The sequence below is a fragment of the Haliotis cracherodii genome, unplaced genomic scaffold (assembly GCF_022045235.1).
Source record: "Haliotis cracherodii isolate W230 unplaced genomic scaffold, xgHalCrac1.p SCAF_4, whole genome shotgun sequence".
Lineage (NCBI taxonomy): Eukaryota > Metazoa > Mollusca > Gastropoda > Lepetellida > Haliotidae > Haliotis > Haliotis cracherodii.
In genome coordinates this window covers 61,686,256-61,709,905 of record NW_027266297.1, presented here as the reverse complement: position 1 = coordinate 61,709,905, position 23,650 = coordinate 61,686,256, and the positions used below count along the sequence as shown (strand labels likewise).

Sequence of the window (23,650 nt, the reverse complement as noted above, 5' to 3'; positions counted from 1 at the left end):
CTCCACACCCTGCTCCAGCCACAGTGCCAATTGCTTTGTAGGCAGCAACAGCCTTGTATCTCCAAACGTTATGTGAATTATAATGCGCTTTTGACGCCGCGGTACATGACTGGTCAGAAGTTAACGATTAATGATGAACTTGATATTAATACCTTCACGTCGGCTTCTGGGCAATGGAGTTACACGTGAAGGACTGACGGATCAAACTTCAAAACTCTGGCTAAAGATTTGAATTTATTAACTTTAACACTTTATGAATGTTCACAACTAACTGTGATACAAATGTAAGTTTCAACTCGGAAACTTCATCCGAACATGATGCTGATTATCCTGAAGCAGAACGGAATACAGGACACAGGGAGACTGCAGCCCCTTACTTCACATGGTGGTACACAACTGCTTATTAAATGCCGTCGTCATCTACAATGTCGCCACAGCCCACGTGCTGCGGCTACCAACACAATATTGTAGAAACAAACTTTTCAACAACTCCGGAATGCACAAATGAGTGGGATTATATTCCCGGCTTCATTATCCCCTTAGCTCCTGAAGGGAAGACAAAGATACCTAATCCTTAAAATCAGGAACTTGTGTCAGAAACCTGACCGTCTCGGAACGCGGAAATATCCCGTCGCCTAGACCGTGTACTGGGCTCTCCGCTATGTTGAGACTCTCGCGAACGCCGCATCCCGAGAATGGAGTGACGATGCACTGCCGTGTAGTCGGCCTGCGCGACTATCAGAGCTGGTAGCGAGCGGTGGTAGACACGCCGTGATTGCGGCAGTACTGCAACAGGGCTACAACTGAACGCGCACTTCACTAACAAGACTCGTAGGCCTGGGACAATCATTAGACGATATCATCTCCCACAAGATTACCGTGGCCTGTGTCAGTCAGGCAATGAATGCAAGGTGTACGGAGATGATTTAACATACACACATACAGGCACCACATACAGCATCATTATTATATCAAACACGTTAAGTACATACCACATCAACTGATCTGTGTTGTCTTACATTAAAGAATATAAATACGTATGTTGTATTCTGATAAGGATTAGCATAACACATGATATGACGTGTTATGGTGAACCAGCAGCATCAGTGGGAACACGTTGTCACAATTAACAATATGGCAGAGAGTTCATGGGGTATTAGGATGCTCTTACGCTCCTGTGTCTTCACTGAAAGACAACACTGTTATTGTAGAAACATGTACAGTTGGGAAATATGAACACACAATGCCATTTAGAAAGTGGTCAAATGTAACAAATGTTGTATTTGGGATAATCCTCTCTTGTGGAAGCATCGGTGACTGAGTGGGTTAGATCAGAGACCATATACCGATATATGGTATCTGGTTAGATCGTTTACTTTGTGTGCTGGCGATAAGGTGCCTCACTCGGACGGGACTCAGCCCCAAAATGTACGAGAATCTGTACTTCACTAAGAAAGTGTAATCCCCCAAATAATAATTTGTAATAAGTTTGGGAAATACTTTGTCGAAAGGACACGAAGGCAGATTACACATCTGAAGAGTTGGGTCAAGTTGGGTCATTTTAGCTGCTAGCTCACAGAGTTGAAACCGATACTGTTTGTCATGCACAGTGTGTCGCTGTTTAATTACGTGGTGATATAACTGCTGCTATTGCCTTCTCGTTAGTTTATTACATACTGGAATGAATATTTATGCATAATTAACATGGTAATGACGTTTAGGTTAATAATACATACTCATGTAGGCCCCTTGAATATCATAAGAACGAAACACATAGGTGTACATGTATGAGATGGTAAGTTTACGGTGATAGTAGAAAGTGAGTGAGGGGGTATTGTCCAACGTCGCTTTGAACATTATTCCAGGAACATCACGGTGTACTATGAACACTACAGTCACACCTTGCGGCCATACGTCTTAAGACGCTTTATCTATATGACAAATGACTAATCACAGTGCCACACTGATAATTACCTGAGAATGTGGACTTAATTAACTAGCTACATAGTTGTCGGCGATTATGTCAGATAACATATGTATCCGTGGTTGGGCTACAGGAGTAATGGTGGCTCAGTGGGTTAGGCACCGATATCAGCTATGCGCATAATCAGCTACCCGGGTTTGGAATCTTAGATTTGCCGTCCTTATCCTTGATCACCCCACACGATGGCATGACGAAGGGGGTGGACGTTCATCACGTCGTCAATATTGGGTCTTGGCGTCTATATGAAATACTGGCAAGCACTTTGGAGAAACCGATCTGTTAGCTTATGATATTCGCCGACAGGCAAGATGCCATACAAACAGACGAACAGGAAGGGAGACACCTATCCACCTAGTTCCGTCGGTGTTGCATTATTTCCTCACCCAATTTAGTCCCATCTAAAACATGGCTCGACAACTGCCGATCAGCCTTGTCCTGGAATCTGTAGCTCCAGAATACGAGCTTGGAAAAGTGGTATGTATGGAGCTCGTTGCATTCACCGTGGCATGTTGCAAGGCTATCCTGCTCGTCACATCATAACACAAGCATTGGAAGGAACGCAGCACCAGTGTCATAAGCGGATGCAAACTCTGACATGTATCCCCATGTTAACTTGGAATCCGGGAACACCGATTGCATGTCGAGTTATGCGTAGTTTGAGATAAGAAAAGTGTCCGGTGCAAAATACAATGTTGGCCCCAGTACCCAATGCTTGTCAACAAGAATGCTGATGTGTCACATTATTGTGCATTGGGAATATTTTTTACCACGGCGGTGTATATCGTTGCTTATGTTATCAAGGACTGTTTATTTGTTTGTTTGTTTTGTTTGTTTATTGTTTAACCCCGCACTCCGTCATATTCCAGCTATATGACGGCGGTCTGTAAATAATGGGGTCTGGACTAAACAATCCAGTGATTGACATCATGGGCATCCATCCACGCAAGTGGGATACGATGACATGCATCAACCAAGTTAGCGAGCCTGGCCACCCAGTCCCGTAAGTCGCCTCTTACGACAAGCATAGTCGCCTCTGACGACAAACATGGGTTGCTGAGACCTATTCTACCCCAGATCTTCACGGGTCTAGGACTGGTGAGCTGGGACCGCATTCGATTATTTACAGGTTGCCGTGACAAAGATTTGTTTTTTCATGTTGAGTAAAGCAACACTCACCCACAATACATAGCTGATAGAACTATTCCGAAACGAATACGCATTGCTTTTTGATTGTCGCACTTAGAAGTGTTCTATAATCGTGTCCCCCACCACTCCAGTGATCGATATTTGAGTAACGACCCAAGCCAAGGGTACGAGAACACGCTATGAACCATGCCACCGACCCTGACAACCATTTGGTCAACTCTTACCACGAGCACAGGCTGCGGGACCTATTCTAACTTGGAATCGAGATTGAGGTGCATCATCCTCAACGATGTATTGAAATAACAATACGAGAAGTTATATTAGAAGTATATTTCGTGCGATGTCATAATTTCAGATTTTAGACGCCGTGATATAAATGGAATACCGTTAAAAGCGGCGTAAAACCCAACTTACTCACTCAGATTTTAGAGGTACATGTAAACGTGTAAATATAACTAGACGGGCACATTTGTCTCTATGCACAGATTAGCTACATTTGTCAGAGGCAGCTGTGAGTTACAGCAACAGCTGGTGCTATCCCTTCATCACCTAAACAGAAGTATACTCTTACCTATACTCGTTTTACTGGGAATATATTTTAAAGTTTCATATTATTGTCTAGACAGTAGATTTACCAAAGGAACGGTTTGTTTCAGGTTCCAAACCTGATCCAATCTCCCTTCAGGCAGCATAGCTTTACATGTACCCTAGGTTTGTTTGGCCGCAACGAATGTCTCCAAGTTAAACAAACACTACAGTCGTAAATATGCCCCATTCTTTTCAAACCGTTTACCTCTTACGTACACCAAGTTATTTTGATTGAAATGGTAAATCACACCCACGCTCTTGGGTTTAAGCAAACAACTTTTTTGGAAAGGATGAAGGTATTGAAACGGAAAAAAATGAATGACGATTGTTTTCACAACTTTTACCAAGACAGGAACACTCGACTCGTTCGTCTTTTTTGGTTCATTACTTTTAACCTTTTCTCCAAAATAACTTGAAAAAACCCACGACTACGGGTATATATGACGTTAAGAGGCGAAGGATCTTACTCACACAGCCTCAAGATTGGTGTTGGGGCACATCTCAGTCCCACAACTGGCTTACATTGGAATCTAACTTCACATTTTGTATTTTCCCAGATATTGTATTACATGAAAGCTTATAAAAAGAGCTTTCATTTGATATATTGCATGATATCATGAATGTAAAACTACAAAATTTCATATCATTTTCAAAAATAACTGGCGGCCATCTTGTAAATGGCGGCCCTTTTGAAAATGACACCAGGGGGAACTAGGGACATCAGTGTGACTTTCTGAAGGTCTCAATAAAAACCCAGCTTTCTGCTGTTATTTTCCGGTTTGTTTGTTTTTGTCTATGCTCTTGGCCTACGAAGGGAATAGCAAGAGATGGAATGGAAAAGGCCGTCGTTGCAAAGCTGCTGATAGCTGTGGTTCAATAGGAACACCAAAACATGTCCTGTCATAAATACTTTAGAGCATTCGATTGTTCACACACTCCGCTAACTCTAGAACCTGGAGACACAATGGAGACATTTTGGGTATTTCACATGCCTTAATTTCTACTCCTGAGATTAAATAGATATTGAAATGCTCAAAGGAATATCTGGATTGAATTATAGCTTGATGGGTTTTGAAAGCGTCTGATTCATGTTCCCTTGTATCTAATTGACATGTAACATCTTAATGATTTCTTTGACATTCAATTAGCTTGATAAACATGTCTGTTAACCTTTCTGATAACCATTCCATGGCATGCACGGAACCCCATAAGTACCATTGTCTGAGTAATTTGCCATAATTTACTGTAATGACAGCGAAATATAAACTTATTTGTAATAACATATGTTTATTGACATTAGCAGCCTAGGATTTGGTGTTCATTTCTCCCAGCCTGTACGTGTAACTATACGTTAAAACGTACTTAATTGCATGAGGTAAAGTACCAATCTGTTAGAATATTGTTCAAATTAGAAGTCCGAGATACATATCCCAGCAATAAAAAGATATAATAATATTTTATATTGAGTCCAAATAAGCCACTTATTCTTTGTTACTAGGGCAATTGCCTTTTATTAAGCGGAAGAATCTTTTCTCGCATCCCTATACGAAATCCATATATCCAAAAAGAGAAAAAAATCTGCAAATAAAGTGAGTGAGTGAGTATGGTTTTACGCCGCTTTGAGCAATATTCCAGCAATATCACGGCAGGGGACACCAGAAATGGGCTTCACACATTGTACCCATGTCTGAAATCGAACCCGGGTTTTCGGCGTGACGAGCGAACGCTTTAACCACTAGGCTACCCGACCGCCCCTGCGATAAAGGTGACTGTGGTATTTCGTACATTGTGTTAAGTCACCTGCTATTAACATCTGAAAATGTTTGTTAAAATGTTGATAACGAGGACCCAAGTGGAGGTGCATGTTGTATGGCTATTGATTTGATTCACATACATTTTGATGTTGGTAAGAAGGTACTTGTCACATGGCAGATGTGTGTTCATATTTAAACGATGAACATTAAGAATTGGTGCTGCACTAGTCACGCAGAACAAACAACGTATAATTTCAGCGATTGGCAATTATATCACTACCAGATTACATGTGTGCTCGACGGCCTGATACCAACGTCTACTTTAGGTCCTGGTGGGATGTATAATTTGCGTTATGTTCCAGATCGAGACATTATGTCAGTGTCATGAGAACAGTAATCTTTAACCGCCAGGCCCATCTACCATATATCATAACTGCTGCCGGCTGTCTATCAGAGGGTGGTGTTAAATGCTTCAATCACTCTTGAACGGAAGAATATTTTGACAGGACGACTATATCGGTTCGTATATGCACTTTTGTCTCATACAAAATGACATTTTATCTGTATTTATATATTTCCAAAGTGTTGTAAATGCTGAATCATTGCATTTAAAACATTCTTTAGAGAACAATATCAGTTATAAAATAGTTTTTTCTTGAACACCAAATGACCACATATAAAACTCGGTTTTTCGGTATATCGGTTTTTCATCTTTGATTCAGGTAAACTGAAATGCCATTCCCGCCATGTAACTTAACGCTGATTCAGAAATCACACTCAAACAGGTCGTTTAATATCTCATTTTTAAGATATGCGATCTACGGACAGTCACTCAGGTTTCATCTAGGTGATATCCCCTTGCCAGAACATCCAATGACACATTGGTGTCGAGTCTTTCAGTGATGCTCTAGTTTCCTAAACTAGGACTCGGTGAAGGAACTAATAGCATATCGCGGACTGCTGACACTCTCTTCCATGGGTCTTAATGTTCGAGACAGTGTAAGAGCAAAGACATGGCCACGGTTGTTGTGTACTGGGCGTTGATGAATGAGACACAAACACTGTAATCTGCAGTAGGCAAAATTAGGTTTGTGGTGATGCCTGGAGACTTTTATTAATGACAAATGTTTGATTGCTGAAATGGAACATTTGCGGTCCATTTCAGAAATAAGAGAAGTATGGGACACTACTTTCATAATCTACACTTGGCACATACAACGACACATTGACAGCTTTTGTTTGTCATTGAGTTTTGGAAATATCCAGTCAAGTGAGTAATCCATCACCATGCAATAGTGTGTACACTTGCATAGCTACAAATGGCCGGAAGAGATAGCGTTGAATGCGCCAATGTAAGAGGCAACTCCCACAACACATCTGTGTTCTGCTTCCTACAACATACTCGCATCACTTAAAGTGCATTTAATAGACATACCATATTCATTTCGTAACCAGAGTATCCATGGCATTATTAGATACCCATAGCATATCTTTTTTGAATTTTCCACAAAAAAATATTTTTTATTGCGTACGTTTATTAAACTGACCATTTTCTATTTAATTATAATTATTAAACAATATCGATGAACAATTGATACTAGATCCTTTGCCATAATGCATTTAAATTTTCACACATAATTATATCGTACACGTGACCGCCAACAACCTCATTTGCAGTTCATCTTCTTATATTCGAAGCGTCACATTTACATCAATCTGCTGGTACAATGTTCCACCTCACAACGTTGATCTACCATTGGTCAGGGTCTCTCACCGATGTTATCATACAATGTGAACATTCCTTACATTCGAAGCGTCACATTTACATCAATCTGCTGTTACAATGTTCCACCTCACAACGTAGATCTACCATTGGTCAGGGTCTCTTACCGATGTTATCATACATTGTGAACATTCCTTACGATCATAGACCAAAGGGTAGTGTATCTCACATGTGGACTGGGTCTGGTTGAAGCGATGACACTGTATTTCCCAATCCTTGAAGCTCTAAGTCACTTTCAGGAATTATCAGTGTCGGTGTTAAATACATCTCAAACAACACCTGATAATTTTATGCTACAAACCATGAAGGCACATCCTAAATCTCCTTTGCCGTCATCCTGATGGATGTATCAGTGATCTCGAGTAACATCCATTGTTCCAAGTTCTTACTGACCCGTTAAGATTCCTGGGTAGAATAGGTCTTCAGCAACCCATGCTTGCCGAAAAGGGCGACTATGCTTGTCGTTAGAGGCGACTAACGGGATCGGGTGGTCAGGCTCGCTGACTTGGTTGATCCATGTCATCGATCCCAATTGCGTGGATCGATGCTCATGATATCAATCACTGGATTGTCTGGTCCAGACTCGATTATTTACAGACCGCCGTCATTTAGCTGGAATATTGCTGAGTGCGGCGTTAAACAACAAACCAACCAACCACGTTCTTACTGAGACGACCAACGGTCTCACTGTTGGAGGCGAACTGGTCTTCCCGTCTAATTGTATCATGCGGGTAAGCTACTGCTTAAAGCGTCCGCCAGTTACGCCGAAGTCCTGGGTTCGATTCCCCACATGTGTACGACGTTTGAAGCCCATTTTTGATTTCCACTCCCTGATTTTGCTGGACTATTGATCAAAATGGCGTGACACCAGGTTTCCTCACTCAAGGTCGCTTTTCGCACGACCAGGGCAAGTGGTGCATTAATATCGACGCCCTTCCATACAGACATGAAGCATTCTTTTGAGCACAGGCTAAATCATACTCTCGAGATTGAATTTCCAGGTTGGAATTTATCCGGAATACGCACAGCTGGGAAACCAACGTTGTTTCACGATAACTTTTTATTGAACAAAGTTGTAATTACTTCAGTTGTGAGTTCCGTCTATCTTTGTGCGATCGTGTAGCCTTAGTAGTTCCTTAATTCAAGTCAGTGAAAAACAAGAATATTCTCTTCTGATTGAATTTCTCAATGCAAACATGTCGATCATTAGTAACTGTTCTGTTAGTAAAAGTTTTAATATCTTGCCCACTGTGATAAGACATTTGTGTGGTTGGTTCCAAACCTACATTGCACACTCCATCCTTTCATACTGTATTGATAAATGGTTCTTGTTCGTTTGGGGTCAATTCACTGTGTGTTCGTTGTGTCCCTTTGTCGTGTCTGGATATTATGATCGTAGATTCGAATCCCCGATTTGCCCTTACAAGCATCCTTGTTTTATCAGCACCAAATCAGTGCTTATGGGTTTCCTCAAAGTGACAAACAGGTTTTCCTCACACATTAAACTGACACGCCGTGATGAACTGAAATAGTATTCACAGCAGTGTTAATTCACTACTTCACCCAACTCACTGCGTCACTTCAACACAACTTCACGTGAACATTTCAACAAAGACCGTAATGTTGAAGCACTCTTCCTACACTCCTTGTTATAACCAGGCATCAATCAATACACCTGCCACTGGTTTCAATCCATAACCATTTATTGTCTGAAACATGTTTAAAACTATGTGTGTGAGCGAGTTGCACCGGCAATAATGTGACTATAGCGATGGGAACAAGATATTAATGATTAAATGCTGTCCAAGGACAGCAAACAGCAAAGGAAATAGCACAGTGCATGTATTAGACAAATAAGTTGAAATTAAATTACCATCATTCAATAGCTTCTATTCAATCCAGGTTATGGGACACGAACGAGCAAGGTTGGTTGGTTGGTCAGTTTGTTGTTTAACGCCGCACTCAGCAATATCCCAGCTAAATGACAGCGGTCTGAAAATAATCGAGTCTGGACCAGACAATCCAGTGATTTATATCATGAACATCAATCCACGCAATTGGGATCGATGACATGGATCAACCAAGTCAGCGAGCCTGACCACCCGATCCCGTTAGTCGCCTCACGACAAGCATAGTCGCCTTTCACAGCAAGCATGGGTTGCTGAAGACCTATTCTACCCCGGATCTTTACGGGTCCACGAGCAAGGAAATCAAGACCTATGTACTGGAGATCATAGACGCGTGGGGGTGGATTCTGCCTTATGTATGGTTCCCACACGGGATGAATGCCATCACTTCAGCAACCAGGGGTTGTGTATCAGCAGGTATACATAAAGTCAGAGAATACCCAGTCGATGATTCCCGACGAAACAGATTCTATTGAGCGTAAAGGCAAAATAGCGGGGGAAATTAATTAATCATTGAAAATCAATGATGACACCAGATGTTGCGTTTTAGCAATATTTCAGCACTATCACAGCTGGGAACACAAGAAATGTGTACCGGGGAATAGAACCCGGGTCTTCAGCGGGACGAGCGAACGCTTTATCCACTGGGCCCCACAGCCCCTATACGTCAGAGGATTTTGATATACTGCACGTCGTGTTTTTCATCTGTATTTATAAATCATCTAACCACGATCCCGACAGGCAGAATTCGTTTTAACTTTTATAACTTTTCAAACGTTTAGATCATAGGTTTCGGAATGAACATGAACTTTTGACAATTTAATTACCAACCATCAAGCGCCACGAATTGCTTTGTCCATAAATCGCCTGAATTTGACAGATACAAAGATAAAGGGATTGATCACTTGGATGATGTAGTAGACATTGTTGCTTGAAATATCTTCCGAAATTGGTTTTATTAGGTTTGTATCGACATTCTACATTAGGATAATAGCAGGGCTACACTTCCATCATATACCCTGGAACCTAGGTCTTTACTTAAATTAAATTTCGTATATCTAAACTGATTCCTAACAGCAAACACAGTTGTCTTTCTGGATGATCGAATTTAAATATCAAAATTGAAATAATTTCAGCTTTGCTAAAGGGAAATTCGCTGGGGATATTAGACGTGTTTTCGTTCATTCAACATCTACATACAGGGGTTTGTATTTTGTATAGCTGCCTTTCCCAAACATATTTGATACACATATTTCATACAAATATTACGAAATCAAACATACTTCATGTATTGACTTGGACTTGTAGACCCCAAAGACACGACATCTTCACTGATATATATTACTCGATCAACATGCCTCAATACTAACCTTAAGCCACTGCCAAATCTTCTTATTGAGAAAGTGTTAATAGCATATCATTTGTACAACGGCAGGTATTTTGATAGACTTTCCACATGCAGCAATAACAGTGTGATGGGCGGTTCTGTAGAATTGTTTGATAGGCATTACTTAGAAGTGGACAAAGTAGACACCATTTATGGGTAACAATTTCTACCACAGTAATTATAGACTTACATCTAGTCTCTGAAATGGACTTATCGTACAGAAAAAAACAGTTGTTAAATTATCTTTATAAAAAATTAATAAAAAGGAGCCCAAATACTCTCTTCATTTTCAGATACTGCAGTAATCTAGACTTGCCAAACATTACAGACTTGCATGGGCTGTATTTGATATATTTTTATCAGGGTCTGTAAGACAGACTACAGTAATTTATGAAGTTGTTTTGCATAAATTGTGTCTACTTTGGTTCTGTAGCAACTACTACCCGTAAACAGAACAGCGTTGCTTCAAACACGGACAACATACCCCCTCAAATAATACAGTACCTCTTTCACTTCCATTATTATTTTTTATTTTTTGTTCAAATGTATTTCCTACCAAAGGTGGGGAAGTTATGTGGATCAAAATATCCCTGGACTAGTGTTTGGACGTATGGATCTTCTTGTCCATCAATGAACGTACCCACTGGATACGTTATTGGTAGTCATACCATAGTGCTTCTTACGACGAACGTGACGATGTCACTAGGATTCGTCACGGTCAGTGTCCTGTGAACCCATTCAGAGACAGTGATAGTTATAACAGACCTGTACCAGAACTGTTCTTGATTTGCTGTAAAATTACTCAGGTTCTAGGAAGGGTCTGAGTACCGCGGACTTTGATCGAGTACTATGCTACACAAGATGAATGATCGTCAAATGGTAATGAACGATAAATGTACCATGCCCGCGCCAACTACCGGGTACAAATAATTCTAAACGTCTAGCTGTTGTATTCGATCTGCTCTCTTAGGTTCCGTTAATTTTGGATTTACATACATAAAGATGAGTAGAACCGTCTGCGAGGGTTTAGACACGCCCTAACAAGGATAGGTCCCATACTGCGAGAGACCCGTGAAGATCCGGGTTAGAATAGGTCTTCAGTAACCCATGCTTGCCGTAAAAGGCGACTATGCTTGTCGTAAAAGGCGACTAACGGGATCGGGTGGTCAGGCTCGCTCACTTGGTTGATGCATGTCATCGATTCCAATTGCGTGGATTGATGTTCATGATGTAAATCACTGGATTGCCTGGTCCAGAATCGATTATTTACAGACCGCCGTCATATAGCTAGAATATTGCTGAGTGCGGCGTTAAACAACAAACAACCAACAAACCATACTGCGAGAATCAACATGCGTATGGTTACATAAGGTTCTGAGGTTCTGAAAAGATATGGTAAGCAATGAGATAACTAATGCACAAAAATGCGAATGAGTGAGTACGGTTTTCGCGGTTTTTAGCAATATTTTAAAAAAGTGAACAGAAATGTCCTTCACACATTGTACCCGTGTACACCAATTATAAATGTATTTGATCCTTCACTCACTGACATAAACATAAGTTTAATGCCGCTTTAAACAGTATTTCAGCTACACCACGGCGTGTCAGCATCATTATTATTGTAACATTAATCAAACTGATGTCATTCAACCCTAAACTAATTTGGATGTAATCTTCCCAATATGTATCGTAAAAAGAAAGCTGTTTTCTTTTTGGTAACCTAGCCATGTCGACAATGTTTAAATTCAAAGAATGTAACACTGAGCATCACACTGACAATGCTCGATTCTGACTGAGCTTATCAAAGTTGTGACACGGTATCATTCCTGGAGGAAAGGGTCCACGAAAGTTACTGTTATTTTTTTTTATTTGAACAAGTATCGTAATACCGATAAAACGCTAACTACATTGTTAATAGTTATTATTTGCAGCATGTTCAGATGACATCGGAACAGACCCGTGAGGATCCGGTTTAGAATAGGTCTTCAGTAACCCATGCTTGCCGTAACATCGACTATTCTTGTCGTAAGAGGCGACTTACGGGATCGGATGTTCAGGCTCGCTGACTTGGTTGATGCATATCATCGTATTCCAATTGCGTGGATAGATGCTCAAGATGTCAGTCACTGGATTGTCTGGTCCAGTCTCGATTATTTACAGACCGCTGTCATATAGCTGGAATATAACTGAGTGCGGCGTTAAACAACAAACAAATATACAAAAAAACAAACAAATAAACAACAAAGAATTTTCTACATGATGTGTGGTCGCTCTAGAGTCCAAGAGTACGAGCAAGTGGAGTGCAAGGAGTTGTGTCCCTTATCTGTTTGGTTTATTTTACGGTCGCTTCTGTCTGCCGCCAGAAGATGTTCAGAGTCCTCCACACATTCCCAACATTTACTCAATCTTCAGTGTTGGGCTTAGACTAACATTTAGTCTCTGAAATCTTATATTACACAACATCCTTCTTGACTCTGAAAATAAAGTGAAATTCCCTATGTGTGGAATATAGCTAGCTTGAGCTGGTTAGACTTGCTTTTGTATACGTTTCTAATTTAGATTTTTTTTTTTCATAAAATAAATATATTCCACAGTCATGGTGCAGGACCATGTTGGGCTCAGTGGCCCATTTCCCTAACACGTCGTAATTCGTTGTACAGAGTTGCGTCCCTTAGGATTTCCAGAATCCTATGGTCGTATTTTCCGAATTTCGAGTTCATTCAGATTACGTTTGTCAGCATCGTACCCGTAGTCGTGGCTTTCGCCACCCACATCACTTTCCTCCCACATCGTGCCGTTACTGCAATACCGCTCAAAGCGACGTTGAACAAAACTCACTCACTTACTTATATGGTGACTTGTTATTTTGTCGGTGATAGCTATACTCTGGATTGGTTTTATGTATTTAATGGCCCGAAACCTGGTATATGCACAAGAGAGTTGTTTCCCTTAGGCAGCCATGTGTATTCATATTATGGATATGTCTCTAAGTGAGTGAGTGAGTTGGGTTATTCCAGTTAAATCGCTGCGTGTCAGCTTAATGTGGGAGGAAAGCCCGAAGTGATGCAGGTCTCGGACGTTTACCACTTCGGTTAAACCCACGAGCACGGTTATGGTGCTGACAAGCCTAGAGACTACAATCGGGGCGAACCGGGATTCGAACCCACAATCATAGGTTTCTGGCGTGCCCAAGGGACAAAACTCTGCACAGCGAATCGCGGCGCCTCAGACGACTAGGTCACCTGTGTCCCCTGTCTCTAAGCAAATCAACAACGTATAGAAGCATATGATATTTTATTATACTGTTGGAGAAGTTTAGAAAAACAAAACAACGCAAGGAAAGACTAAATAAATTGCACACCTTCAGAAACATACAAAACACAAAATATTCAATAAGTACATATATAAATATCACATTAATCGCATTAAACCGTTTTGCGAGATAGTATATAATGTTAACAGCTTAAATAAAGAATTATAATCAACTGCTAAAATCGGAGTCCATAGTTCGACTCTGAATATATATGATAAGCATGTGTTTAAACTTACTCCCGCAGTTAACGTGAAATACTCTGTTAATGAGATCAACAAGCAACGAGCATTTACAACTCGTTGTTATCGTCAACTGCAGACCTGGAATTGCGTCACTGAATCAAGTTATTTAAAGTACCGTATTCGATGTAATAAGCGCCCCGGTCTAATAAGCGCCCACAGCGATATTTGCTAAATATATTGGCCAGTAAACAAACCCAATCAGCACCCCTTCCGATTGATAAATGTACACAAGCCCTATTTATTTGTGTATAATACGCACTCGTGTGTTATATCACCCTTAATTATGGGCAATTAAATTCTTGAAAAAAATATCTGTCGTATGTAAACATGTCAGGCTGTTTAGCATAAACCACGAAACTTACGACCTTTCAACTCACAATAATATTCTAAAAAGCGCTCCCTATTTCTAATCTTGATAGCGCCCTGGGCGCTTATTACGTTGAATACGGTATGTTTTCCAGGTGGAAATTTGCATTAACAACACATGTAGCCAGTCCCGCTTAAGCATGATCTACGAAATATTGGACGAAGACTCCTTACAGAACGAATATATCAAGGATATATATATATAGCACCTACAGTAAGTATGAGCAATGCTACAACAACGGGGAATATTCCCAAGTCTTGGTAGGCTATACTGAAAATCTCCTCCGCTGATTGTCTACAACACTGGCATCCTGTCTGTGGACTCTTTCTGCCACACGTCTCCCCAATGCTAGTTAGTTCAATAACCGGACCTTTGGCATCTTTTGCAACTTTGGTAATCTTAAAAGATTCATACGGTGGAATTAGGATCTCAGCTTCGTCGGGATAAAGAGACAACTTTGTTATAGCTGCCCCGAAACCAACACCCTTCAACACAAATAACGCCCCACCATCTTTGCGGATTCTGTTTGCTATTCTGAGATTATATACGGCTGAGGTAAATCCTGCAAGTTGTACTTTGTCTCCTTGGCTTAAGTGCTGATAGGAATTTTGGTCACCTCTGTACAAAACACGAGGGAGCGTTTGTGACACTCGTAACCTTTCTAATGCGCTGATAAGGTGGTAATGAAGGACTTGGTGGGGTATGTCATATTTGTGTCGAATACCATCTCTTAAAATCATGTTGAATTCCCCATTCACTGAAGTGGATGTATACATCATGACTGCCAAAGATTCCTCATTTGTCAAGCCGTATGACCTCCCTCTGGTTATGACGCGTTCTCGCTGCTCTTCTGACGCGTCAAGGTAAGCCTCTTGGAAAATGGCATTCGTATTGATAACGTCCATCAGATTCGTTTTCTGTCTTTGGTAATCTTCCCTTGTGATTGAGGCGTTGATGCTATTGCCCAAGGCTAGTAACTGGTATACCTTTCCCTGGAATTATATGTAATGATTTCCACTAATTTAAGTAATTCAAAAATAACATGAATTACTGACACATAGAATGTTTGCCAAATTCAGATAACCGAACACATTACCTGTAATCAAAGGCATAATTTGGATAGTTTAATGACTTAATAAAAATGTTACAGCCAAGTTTGTCAAATTATGCATTTTTCCTTCAATTTATGCAATTTTGACCCCATGAAACTTCACGCACACACTTGTAAGCTTACTACCCAATGAAAATTGTGTACAGATACGTCCTTTATGCAATAGAAAAGGTTTAAGGTATACAGGAAAATGTGGGAGCGAAAATCTAAACTAAGCCTCTTTTCCGCTGATTGCCAACTGACTAGAACTGTTGAACAAATGATAGACTGTGTTCGGAAATGTGCCCTATTTTCTGAGCTCAAGGCCGTTCAGTTCACTTATGTTTGCATCCCCGTGTGTGTCATTAATAGGGTAGCCTGGTGGTCAGCGTTGGCTCGTCACACATAAGGCCTGTGTTTGATTCCCAATATTTGTAATTTATGGGTTACCCATTCTTGGTATATTCAGACTGTAATGAACCTAAAAGCTGTCCTGATCACATATAATTCACACTCACTGTCCAGGTGCCTGTGTGCGTATAGACATCAGTGCTACAAATAATTGTCAATAACGCGTTCGTTGTATATTGTCGTAACTGCGTTAGGGCGTCCAGAGGGACCTTCTACAGTTACCTAAACGTATTGTTTTTCCGTGTCGTCATGGTCAGTTAAGCCATACCTTTACAGCTTGCCTGGTCAGCATCGGGTCATCAAAGTCAAGGACTGATTGATCTATCAACGCTTACTCCGAATTGTCTCCATCAGCAGTCATACTCGCATCATAAAGAAACGCAACACCAGGCTTTATGCTCACATTAGTTTTACCTTCTCTTCAGTCCGTCCATCAATACACGACAGGATCAGACCGACCAGGCTCGTCAATTAGTGAGGAACTTCGAACGATCGGAGTTCCACTCGATCGACTTCAAAGCCGCACTCTCCTCTCCTAATGTTGACGGTATCATTTTACAGTGTTCGGGCCTGGCCTGTCTTTGTCATATGCCCGCATATAGCAGTTTAATTGGTTAAGAACAATATCAGACCATGAACTCGTGTTTGTGTCGTGATCGGGAAACCACTAGAACCTACTAACCGATTACACATGTCTATTGGTTAATTTGTGACAACAACTCCGAAGCTATCCCTAAATATCGTGTATCTGTCATCGCCCTCTTGATTTCCTGCTTGTTTGCGCCAGATTGGCGGCACTTTGTCTTCCTTGTGTTTAAGCTACAACCATCAATTTAAAGGGTGACTTTGTTATAATTTCCTAAGGTTTTGGGGATGCATTTTTACCTTATAACAATATGTTTTAAAGCCGACTACTTACACTGCTCAAATTCCAAAGAAATCCAACTGAAAGACAAAAACATTATGAATTTAAAACTACACGTAATGTGTCATGCAACCTCATTTGTAGTTAGTGTTCTGATATGGTCAAGTAATAATAATAAAAAAATATCAAATGAATAATATTAATTGTCAATACAAGAGAATAACCAATCTAGATTTACCGCCTAAAGAGATTCCATCTGGCGTGAAGCTGTGAAGGCTATATGAATGGATCACGGAATATGAGTGGTGACACCAGGGGTTCTCGAAAAGGGTAAGCATATGCTGCCCTACCGGTAACACCCGCCATTCAAACAATTTGCACAAAGAAGTAGGTTCCTATTGCCTGACGCAGCACAGCAGTACCCCTGCCACATGACGGCGGCCTGGAAACACATCAGACAACCTGGCGACAACACAGCACCCTTTATTATGCTTTAAAGTGAGATTGACCAATCAGATAGCAGAACTACTGACCCCATATGAGCCCCTATACCGTCAGTATAAATCAAAGATGGTTGTTCCTGACCTAATATGAGAAGATTCCGTCAGTAACAGCTATTTTGGATTTCAAACAGCTACCTCACATATTTCACATGAAAAGTCTGGTACAGAAAATCATTATTCGACACTGTTTTGTGTTTTGATTTTAATTAATTGTGATGCGCAAAGAAAATAATTTTCAAAGAATCGACCATCGTGACTTTATTTATGAAAGATACAGAAAAGAAATCCTACAACGGAGGTCACTGAGTTTACAAATTGTAACGTCAAAGAACATAATATAGGATGACGTCACAAACAAAAAATGTGACGTCAATGACGTCACATAGCAATAGAATAAACAGCAGCCCGTCGTTACGGTAAAGCGGACTGCTGTCAAGTTACAGAGGCCCGCAGATTTCTGATAATATGCGGGCATTTGCATGATAATTCTATCCATTTTAGTTATAATACTTTAAACGTTCACATTGTGCGCATTATATATTTCATTGTTAACGTTTATGCTAACATTAAAGAGTTGTATCGGAAACATATGTACTGTTCCTGTCGTTTATACCGGTTATAAGTGTCAGGTTTTCATTTTGACATGACATGTGCGACCAAGATACCCAATAGTGAAATTTGTTTGGCATAATAAATTCGTTATGGTGTCTTTAGTTGTTGCCCTAAGCCTGACTAATTTTCAACATTGGGCCATAACAAAGTGAACAAGTCAATGTAGCAGTTTGAGTAGTTCATTGCAAGTGTACTTGGTCTGTTGAGTGACAGCCAGTTGAACGGGATAGGGTTCCAAATGGACACAGAAATGGAACAGAACGAGTACCGAGCAGTCATCAAGTCTTTGACTTTAGAGAGACATACTGCCTAAGAAATTCATGACCGCATGTCAGAAGTGTATTGGGATAAGTGCCCCAGCTATTCCACACGTTTAAGCTGGAAGACCAGGCCTTGATGATGACCCGAGGTCTGGACGTCCCTCAACTTCCATCAATGAAGTTTCAATCATTGAGGTAAATATACCCTCATACTGTCAGATTGACGTATTGCCATTGCTGAACTTGAGGAAAACACAGGTCTAAACCATGGATGCCATGAAACTTTTTTTCAAGAACATTTGCATATAAATAATCACTCACTCATTAATTCTACATAATCGATTTTCCATTCTATTACATGATCATAAGACCGCCTCCGTGGTCTAGTAGTAGAGCGTCCGCCCAGATATCGGAATGTCCGGGGTTCGATCCCCGGCCGCGTCATACCAAATGACGTTAAAAAATGGTACTTGTTGTTACCCTGTCTGGAGCTCGGCATAGGACCGGTATAAACGACAGGACCAGTACATATGTTTCCGATACAACGCTTAAATTGTTAACATAAACTTTAACAATGGAATTTATAGGATATAACAAGGACTGGTCGGCTCGGAGTCAGTATACTGTTTCTGAGTAGGGTATTCATGTTAAACTGCGACATGGTATCTCAGTGAGCTAGCACTATAAATCGGCCGGACTAGTACAAGCAGCCACACACACACGTGCATGCACGTCGCTATATAAGTGCAATAATCTTGGACGCGACGTTAAACCCAATTTCACCTCACCTCACCTCACCTCCATGATCATAAATACCTCATTTTCAACGATTTCGTTTCTTGCAAAGTGACGTCATGATCAACACTTACCTGTCAATATTAAAAGCAGTCGCGCTGGGCCCATTGTTGTTAAAGTTTTAACACCTGAAGCGAAAACAGGTTACATGTATAGCCTGACGTATATCAACGCTGTCGTTTTGAAGACAGCTTAAATCATACTTGAAGTAAGTTGGCGTCAAAAAAGCTTGAAGCAAATATTTCAATTTCAATAACACTTTGTTGGGGACCCTTATACATATAACGCTTCTATGACATCTTGTCCAGTCGGTCAAACAGACAAATATAAAAACGCATTTTACATTTGAGGCAGTTATTTATATCTTGTAGCCTATCAGGAGATCGAGGTATACCATACGGCTCTGATATGGACAAACATTGTTTGTCATATGTGACTCCTATTTAGTTATGATTCCTTTGCAACAAACTTACGTGCAGGGTCTAAACAGTCCGGCGTTCCAGTCCAATGTGACACCAGCACATTCCTTACCTATGAAATAGCCTCCCAAACCTCATGGCGTGTCATGGTTAAATATAAACTCAATTCCTTAGAATCAGCCACATAAATAGACATCGATGAATATGTAGATTTGAAGCTGCCATAATCCGCATATAAATGCATGAAGTTCACAACAACCACTCCGAAGAAACTGCGAAAATGAAAATAACGTCCTGGAACATATAGAATATTAATCGAATTGTGTCGACTTTCGACGTTGTGGTCGAATCATGGTCACGCTTGTCTGGTTACCAACATTGGTAGACAGTATAAACCTGGCTTAGTGCCAACAACGTTAACTTGTAACAGGCATGTGTTGGAAGTAAATTATTACAAAGCATTCTCGCATGGAATGTTACGGTTATTATAAGGGTAACGCTATTTTTCATGACACTGCCCGACGAAGGAGGGCAGTTGAAAAGACCGAGGGTTCCTGCAAATGATAATGCCCTGAAAAATAGCGTTACCGTTATTATAGCTAAAAATGGATGGAAAACATTTACTGCAATCAACCTGAATGTCACTGACCCACTTTTACAAATATGGAAACGTCATAGAACAAACCAATGTCGTCACTATTGAAAGTAACGTCACCTTTCCTCATCCTACGACGTCACCTAACAACAGGCGTAATAATGGTCCGTCTTCACGCAATACAAGGGCATTATCAAGTTACAGTGTCCCGCTCGTTTTTGTTATAACAAGCGGGCGGTTTAATAATAATTCTATCCATTTTAGCTATAAATGACACTAAACTTCAACTACATCTTACTCAAATCTCATTCATTCTGTTGAAACACACTTGAGATCGACCTCGTCCATAGGCTCCGTTGTTGTCCAGTAGCACGCAGGTCCCAGTACAGCATGCGCATGCGTGCTGTGAGGGATGGTCAATGAAGACAGCAAGGCCACATGTCCAATTCTAAAAACACTGTGAAACAAGTAGTGTTCTTGTGACAAATACAACTAGCTGTCATCATACGATTATAAATACATCATTCATTATAACACATGTCATATTTGGGATAACACATTCTTTGTAAAGTACAGATTCCAGTACTTATTTGGGTTGAGTCCCATCCTGATTCGAATCGACACACTCTCCAGCACACAAAGTCAGCAATCAAACCAACTCAGCCACCGAAGCTTCCACCTAAAATGAAAGTCCGGCAAATGGTGGTCTAGCTTTGGTAGCTGACTTGTGTCATTTCTAAATAAACTTATTAAACGCCATGTGAATGGCCCTTGCAATTACACAATCATAGCGCGTGTCTGTGTGCCGGTGTGTCTGTGTGTGTGCGTGTGCATGTGTGTGCCTGTTGCCTGTGTGTGTGTGTGTGTGTGTGTGTGTGTGTGTGTGTGTGCGTGCGTGCGTGCGTGCGCGCGCGCGCGCGCGCGCGTGTATGTGTGTGTATGTATGTGACCGCGTGTTTTAAAGGTCTCATAGACTTACTTTACTTGGTACCTAACCATAGCGTTAGGAACATGTAATTGTGTTCCTATTGACTACGGTCACAACATAGTTTTACCTTGAAAAGCCCAGCCTATACATAAATATATGGTCGATCTAGTTTAGTGTTTAGGCTCTTTAGCGCTACAGGGCGAGTTGGTTAAAACTACTTCCTTTTTGCTCACTATACACCTCGCTGACTTCATTGGGGTGGAGTTTGCACTGGCTGACAACACCGTTATAGTTAGACGGAAGGAGTTGTTACATATATTGTACTTAAAGGTTTGTAATACACACATTAAACGGCGATCAGTGAATAATTAGTGACTTAGCCATTCACTTCTAGTCCTTCTAGTCCCTGTGCTTGTTCTCACTCGGATGACCAAAGGCCATCCAGATGATACTTGTATAATACTAATTACCACAACCAGAATAAATATACAGTTACCGGAAATATCCTTGCGGCTGAGAGTTACCGATCCTTACTAGTAAACAGTCTGAATGTGTTAAGTACATGCTTATGGGCCGTATTTGAAGCAATTACACAACCAGGAAGAATATTCCTGCAGGCTTCAACCTGTCTAGGTATTCTCTGTTACCGTGCTGTCATCAGACATATCCAATCGTGATGGTCATTGTGGCAATGCAAGGGGATTATTCTCCTGCCTTTGTCACTTTTGAGAGGTGGGCAGTGGTGTTCAAGAGGAAAGGACGAGAGAGTCACGAAGTGGACAGTGGAGTTCAAAAGGAGAGGGCGATTGCATGAGTCTCGAAGTGGGCAGTGGAGTTCAAGAGGTGGGGACGAGAGAGTCTCGAAGTGGGCAGTGGAGTTCAAGAGGAGAGGACGAGAGAGTCTCGAAGTGGGCAGTGGAGTTCAAGAGGAGGGGGCGAGAGAGTCTCGAAGTGGACAGTGGAGTTCAAGAGGAGAGGACGAGAGAGTCTCGAAGTGGGCAGTGGGGTTCAAGAGGAGGGGGCGAGAGAGTCTCGAAGTGGGCAGTGGGGTTCAAGAGGAGAGGACGAGAGAGTCTCGAAGTGGGCAGTGGGGTTCAAGAGGAGAGGACGAGAGAGTCTCGAAGTGGACAGTGGAGTTCAAGAGGAGAGGACGACTGAGACTCGAAGTGGACAGTGGAGTTCAAGAGGAGGGGCGATTGAGTCTCGAAGTGGGCAATGAAGTTCAAGAGGAAAGGACGAGAGAGTCTCGAAGTTGGCAGAGGAGTTCAAGAGGAGATGACGAGAGAGTCTCGAAGTTGGCAGAGGAGTTCAAGAGGAGAGGACGAGAGAGTCTCGAAGTGGGCAGTGGGGTTCAAGAGGAGGGGCGATTGAGTCTCGAAGTGGGCAGTGAAGTTCAAGAGGAAAGGACGAGAGAGTCTCGAAGTTGGCAGAGGAGTTCAGGAGGAGATGACGAGAGAGTCTCGAAGTTGGCAGAGGAGTTCAAGAGGAGAGGACGAGAGAGTCTCGAAGTGGGCAGTGGGGTTCAAGAGGAGGGGCGATTGAGTCTCGAAGTGGGCAGTGAAGTTTAAGAGGAGAGGACGAGAGAGTCTCGAAGTGGGCAGTGGAGTTCAAGAGGAGGGGCGATTGAGTCTCGAAGTGGACAGTGAAGTTTAAGAGGAGAGGACGAGAGAGTCTCAAAGTGGGCAGAGGAGTTCAAGAGGAGAGGACGAGAGAGTCTCGAAGTGGACAGTGGAGTTCAAGAGGAGAGGACGAGAGAGTGTCGAAGTGGGCAGTGGAGATCAAAAGGAGAGGACGAGAGAGTCTCGAAGTGGGCAGAAGAGTTCAAGAGGAGAGGACGAGAGAGTCTCGTAGTGGGCAGTGGAGTTCAAGAGGAGAGGACGAGAGAGTCTCGAAGTGGGCAGTGGGGTTCAAGAGGAGAGGACGAGAGAGCCTCGAAGTGGGCAGTGGGGTTCAAGAGGAGAGGGCGAGAGAGTCTCGAAGTGGACAGTGGAGTTCAAGAGGAGAGGACGACTGAGTCTCGAAGGTGATCCAAGATCAGGGAGTCCTCCAACTGCCAACTCGAAGGAAACCTTTGAAAACATACATATCAAAAAAGATGATCGACGACGCGCCACATAGCCAATACAGTACGCTTCTCTCATAAGGAAGTTGATAACATTCTGAGGAATTAATGACAAAACGGTGTCGGCTTGAAGAGTCTGAAATCTAAACCAATTTTGTGATTGGACAGTTCGGTTCTGGTCACGGGTTGTGCACGCAAGTTAATTCGACAGTTCGGCGCTGCTTAAAGAAAGCAAGACATATTTATATACTGCCACTGTTGAATAATTGAACAAATGTAGCAAGTGTATAAATAAATGATATCACATACATCTGTTTGACATGCGATTTATCATCCCAAACTGGCTCCCACAGGAGATATCGCTTGGATGAGATCAAGCAATATCTACACTGTAGATATCGCTGCAATGAAATTACATCACAATGCCTTGCAGACCATTGTGACGTCACAATCAAATGACATCACTAATAGCTCTGCTACTGAATCTGTTTGCAGTACTTTTTACACTGAAGACACTGCTAATTACTGTCTACAAATTGAAAAAGTTGAAAGAATGATGTTGGATGATAAATAAAATCTCACCCTCGTGTCTTTTGATATCAAATATATCAACACTCGTTGATAAAAGTGGCAAAAATC

The 23,650-nt window shown here is 41.5% G+C and overlaps 2 protein-coding genes across 2 annotated transcripts; one reads left to right on the top strand and one right to left on the bottom strand.

The window, feature by feature from the left end:
• Positions 1 to 14,656: 14,656 nt before the first annotated feature.
• On the bottom strand, positions 14,657 to 19,115 carry LOC139479842 (ecto-ADP-ribosyltransferase 5-like). Its single transcript, XM_071262739.1, has 3 exons — positions 19,082 to 19,115; positions 16,892 to 16,917; positions 14,657 to 15,463 (listed from the first exon to the last, which is right to left on the bottom strand). The coding sequence occupies exons 1-3, from the start codon at positions 19,113 to 19,115 to the stop codon at positions 14,657 to 14,659; spliced, it is 867 nt and encodes a 288-aa protein (XP_071118840.1).
• A 1,296-nt stretch (positions 19,116 to 20,411) lies between these two features.
• LOC139479579 (apical junction molecule ajm-1-like) lies at positions 20,412 to 22,976 on the top strand. Its single transcript, XM_071262416.1, has 3 exons — positions 20,412 to 20,426; positions 21,648 to 22,506; positions 22,636 to 22,976. Exons 1-3 carry the CDS (start codon positions 20,412 to 20,414, stop codon positions 22,974 to 22,976), a joined length of 1,215 nt encoding a protein of 404 aa, XP_071118517.1.
• The last annotated feature ends 674 nt before the right edge of the window (positions 22,977 to 23,650 follow it).

Excerpts from the sequence above, each read along its gene's own strand:
- LOC139479842 (XM_071262739.1), bottom strand. The coding sequence starts at position 19,115 with ATGGGCCCAGCGCGACTGCTTTTAATATTGACAG. Across the intron at positions 16,918-19,081 it reads ACTGCTTTTAATATTGACAG|TTGGATTTCTTTGGAATTTG; the intron begins GTAAGTGTTGAT and ends TTTGTCTTTCAG. Across the intron at positions 15,464-16,891 it reads TTCTTTGGAATTTGAGCAGT|GGAAAGGTATACCAGTTACT; the intron begins GTAAGTAGTCGG and ends ATATAATTCCAG.
- LOC139479579 (XM_071262416.1), top strand. Across the intron at positions 22,507-22,635 it reads ATTGAGTCTCGAAGTGGGCA|AGGAGTTCAAGAGGAGAGGA; the intron begins GTGAAGTTTAAG and ends CAAAGTGGGCAG.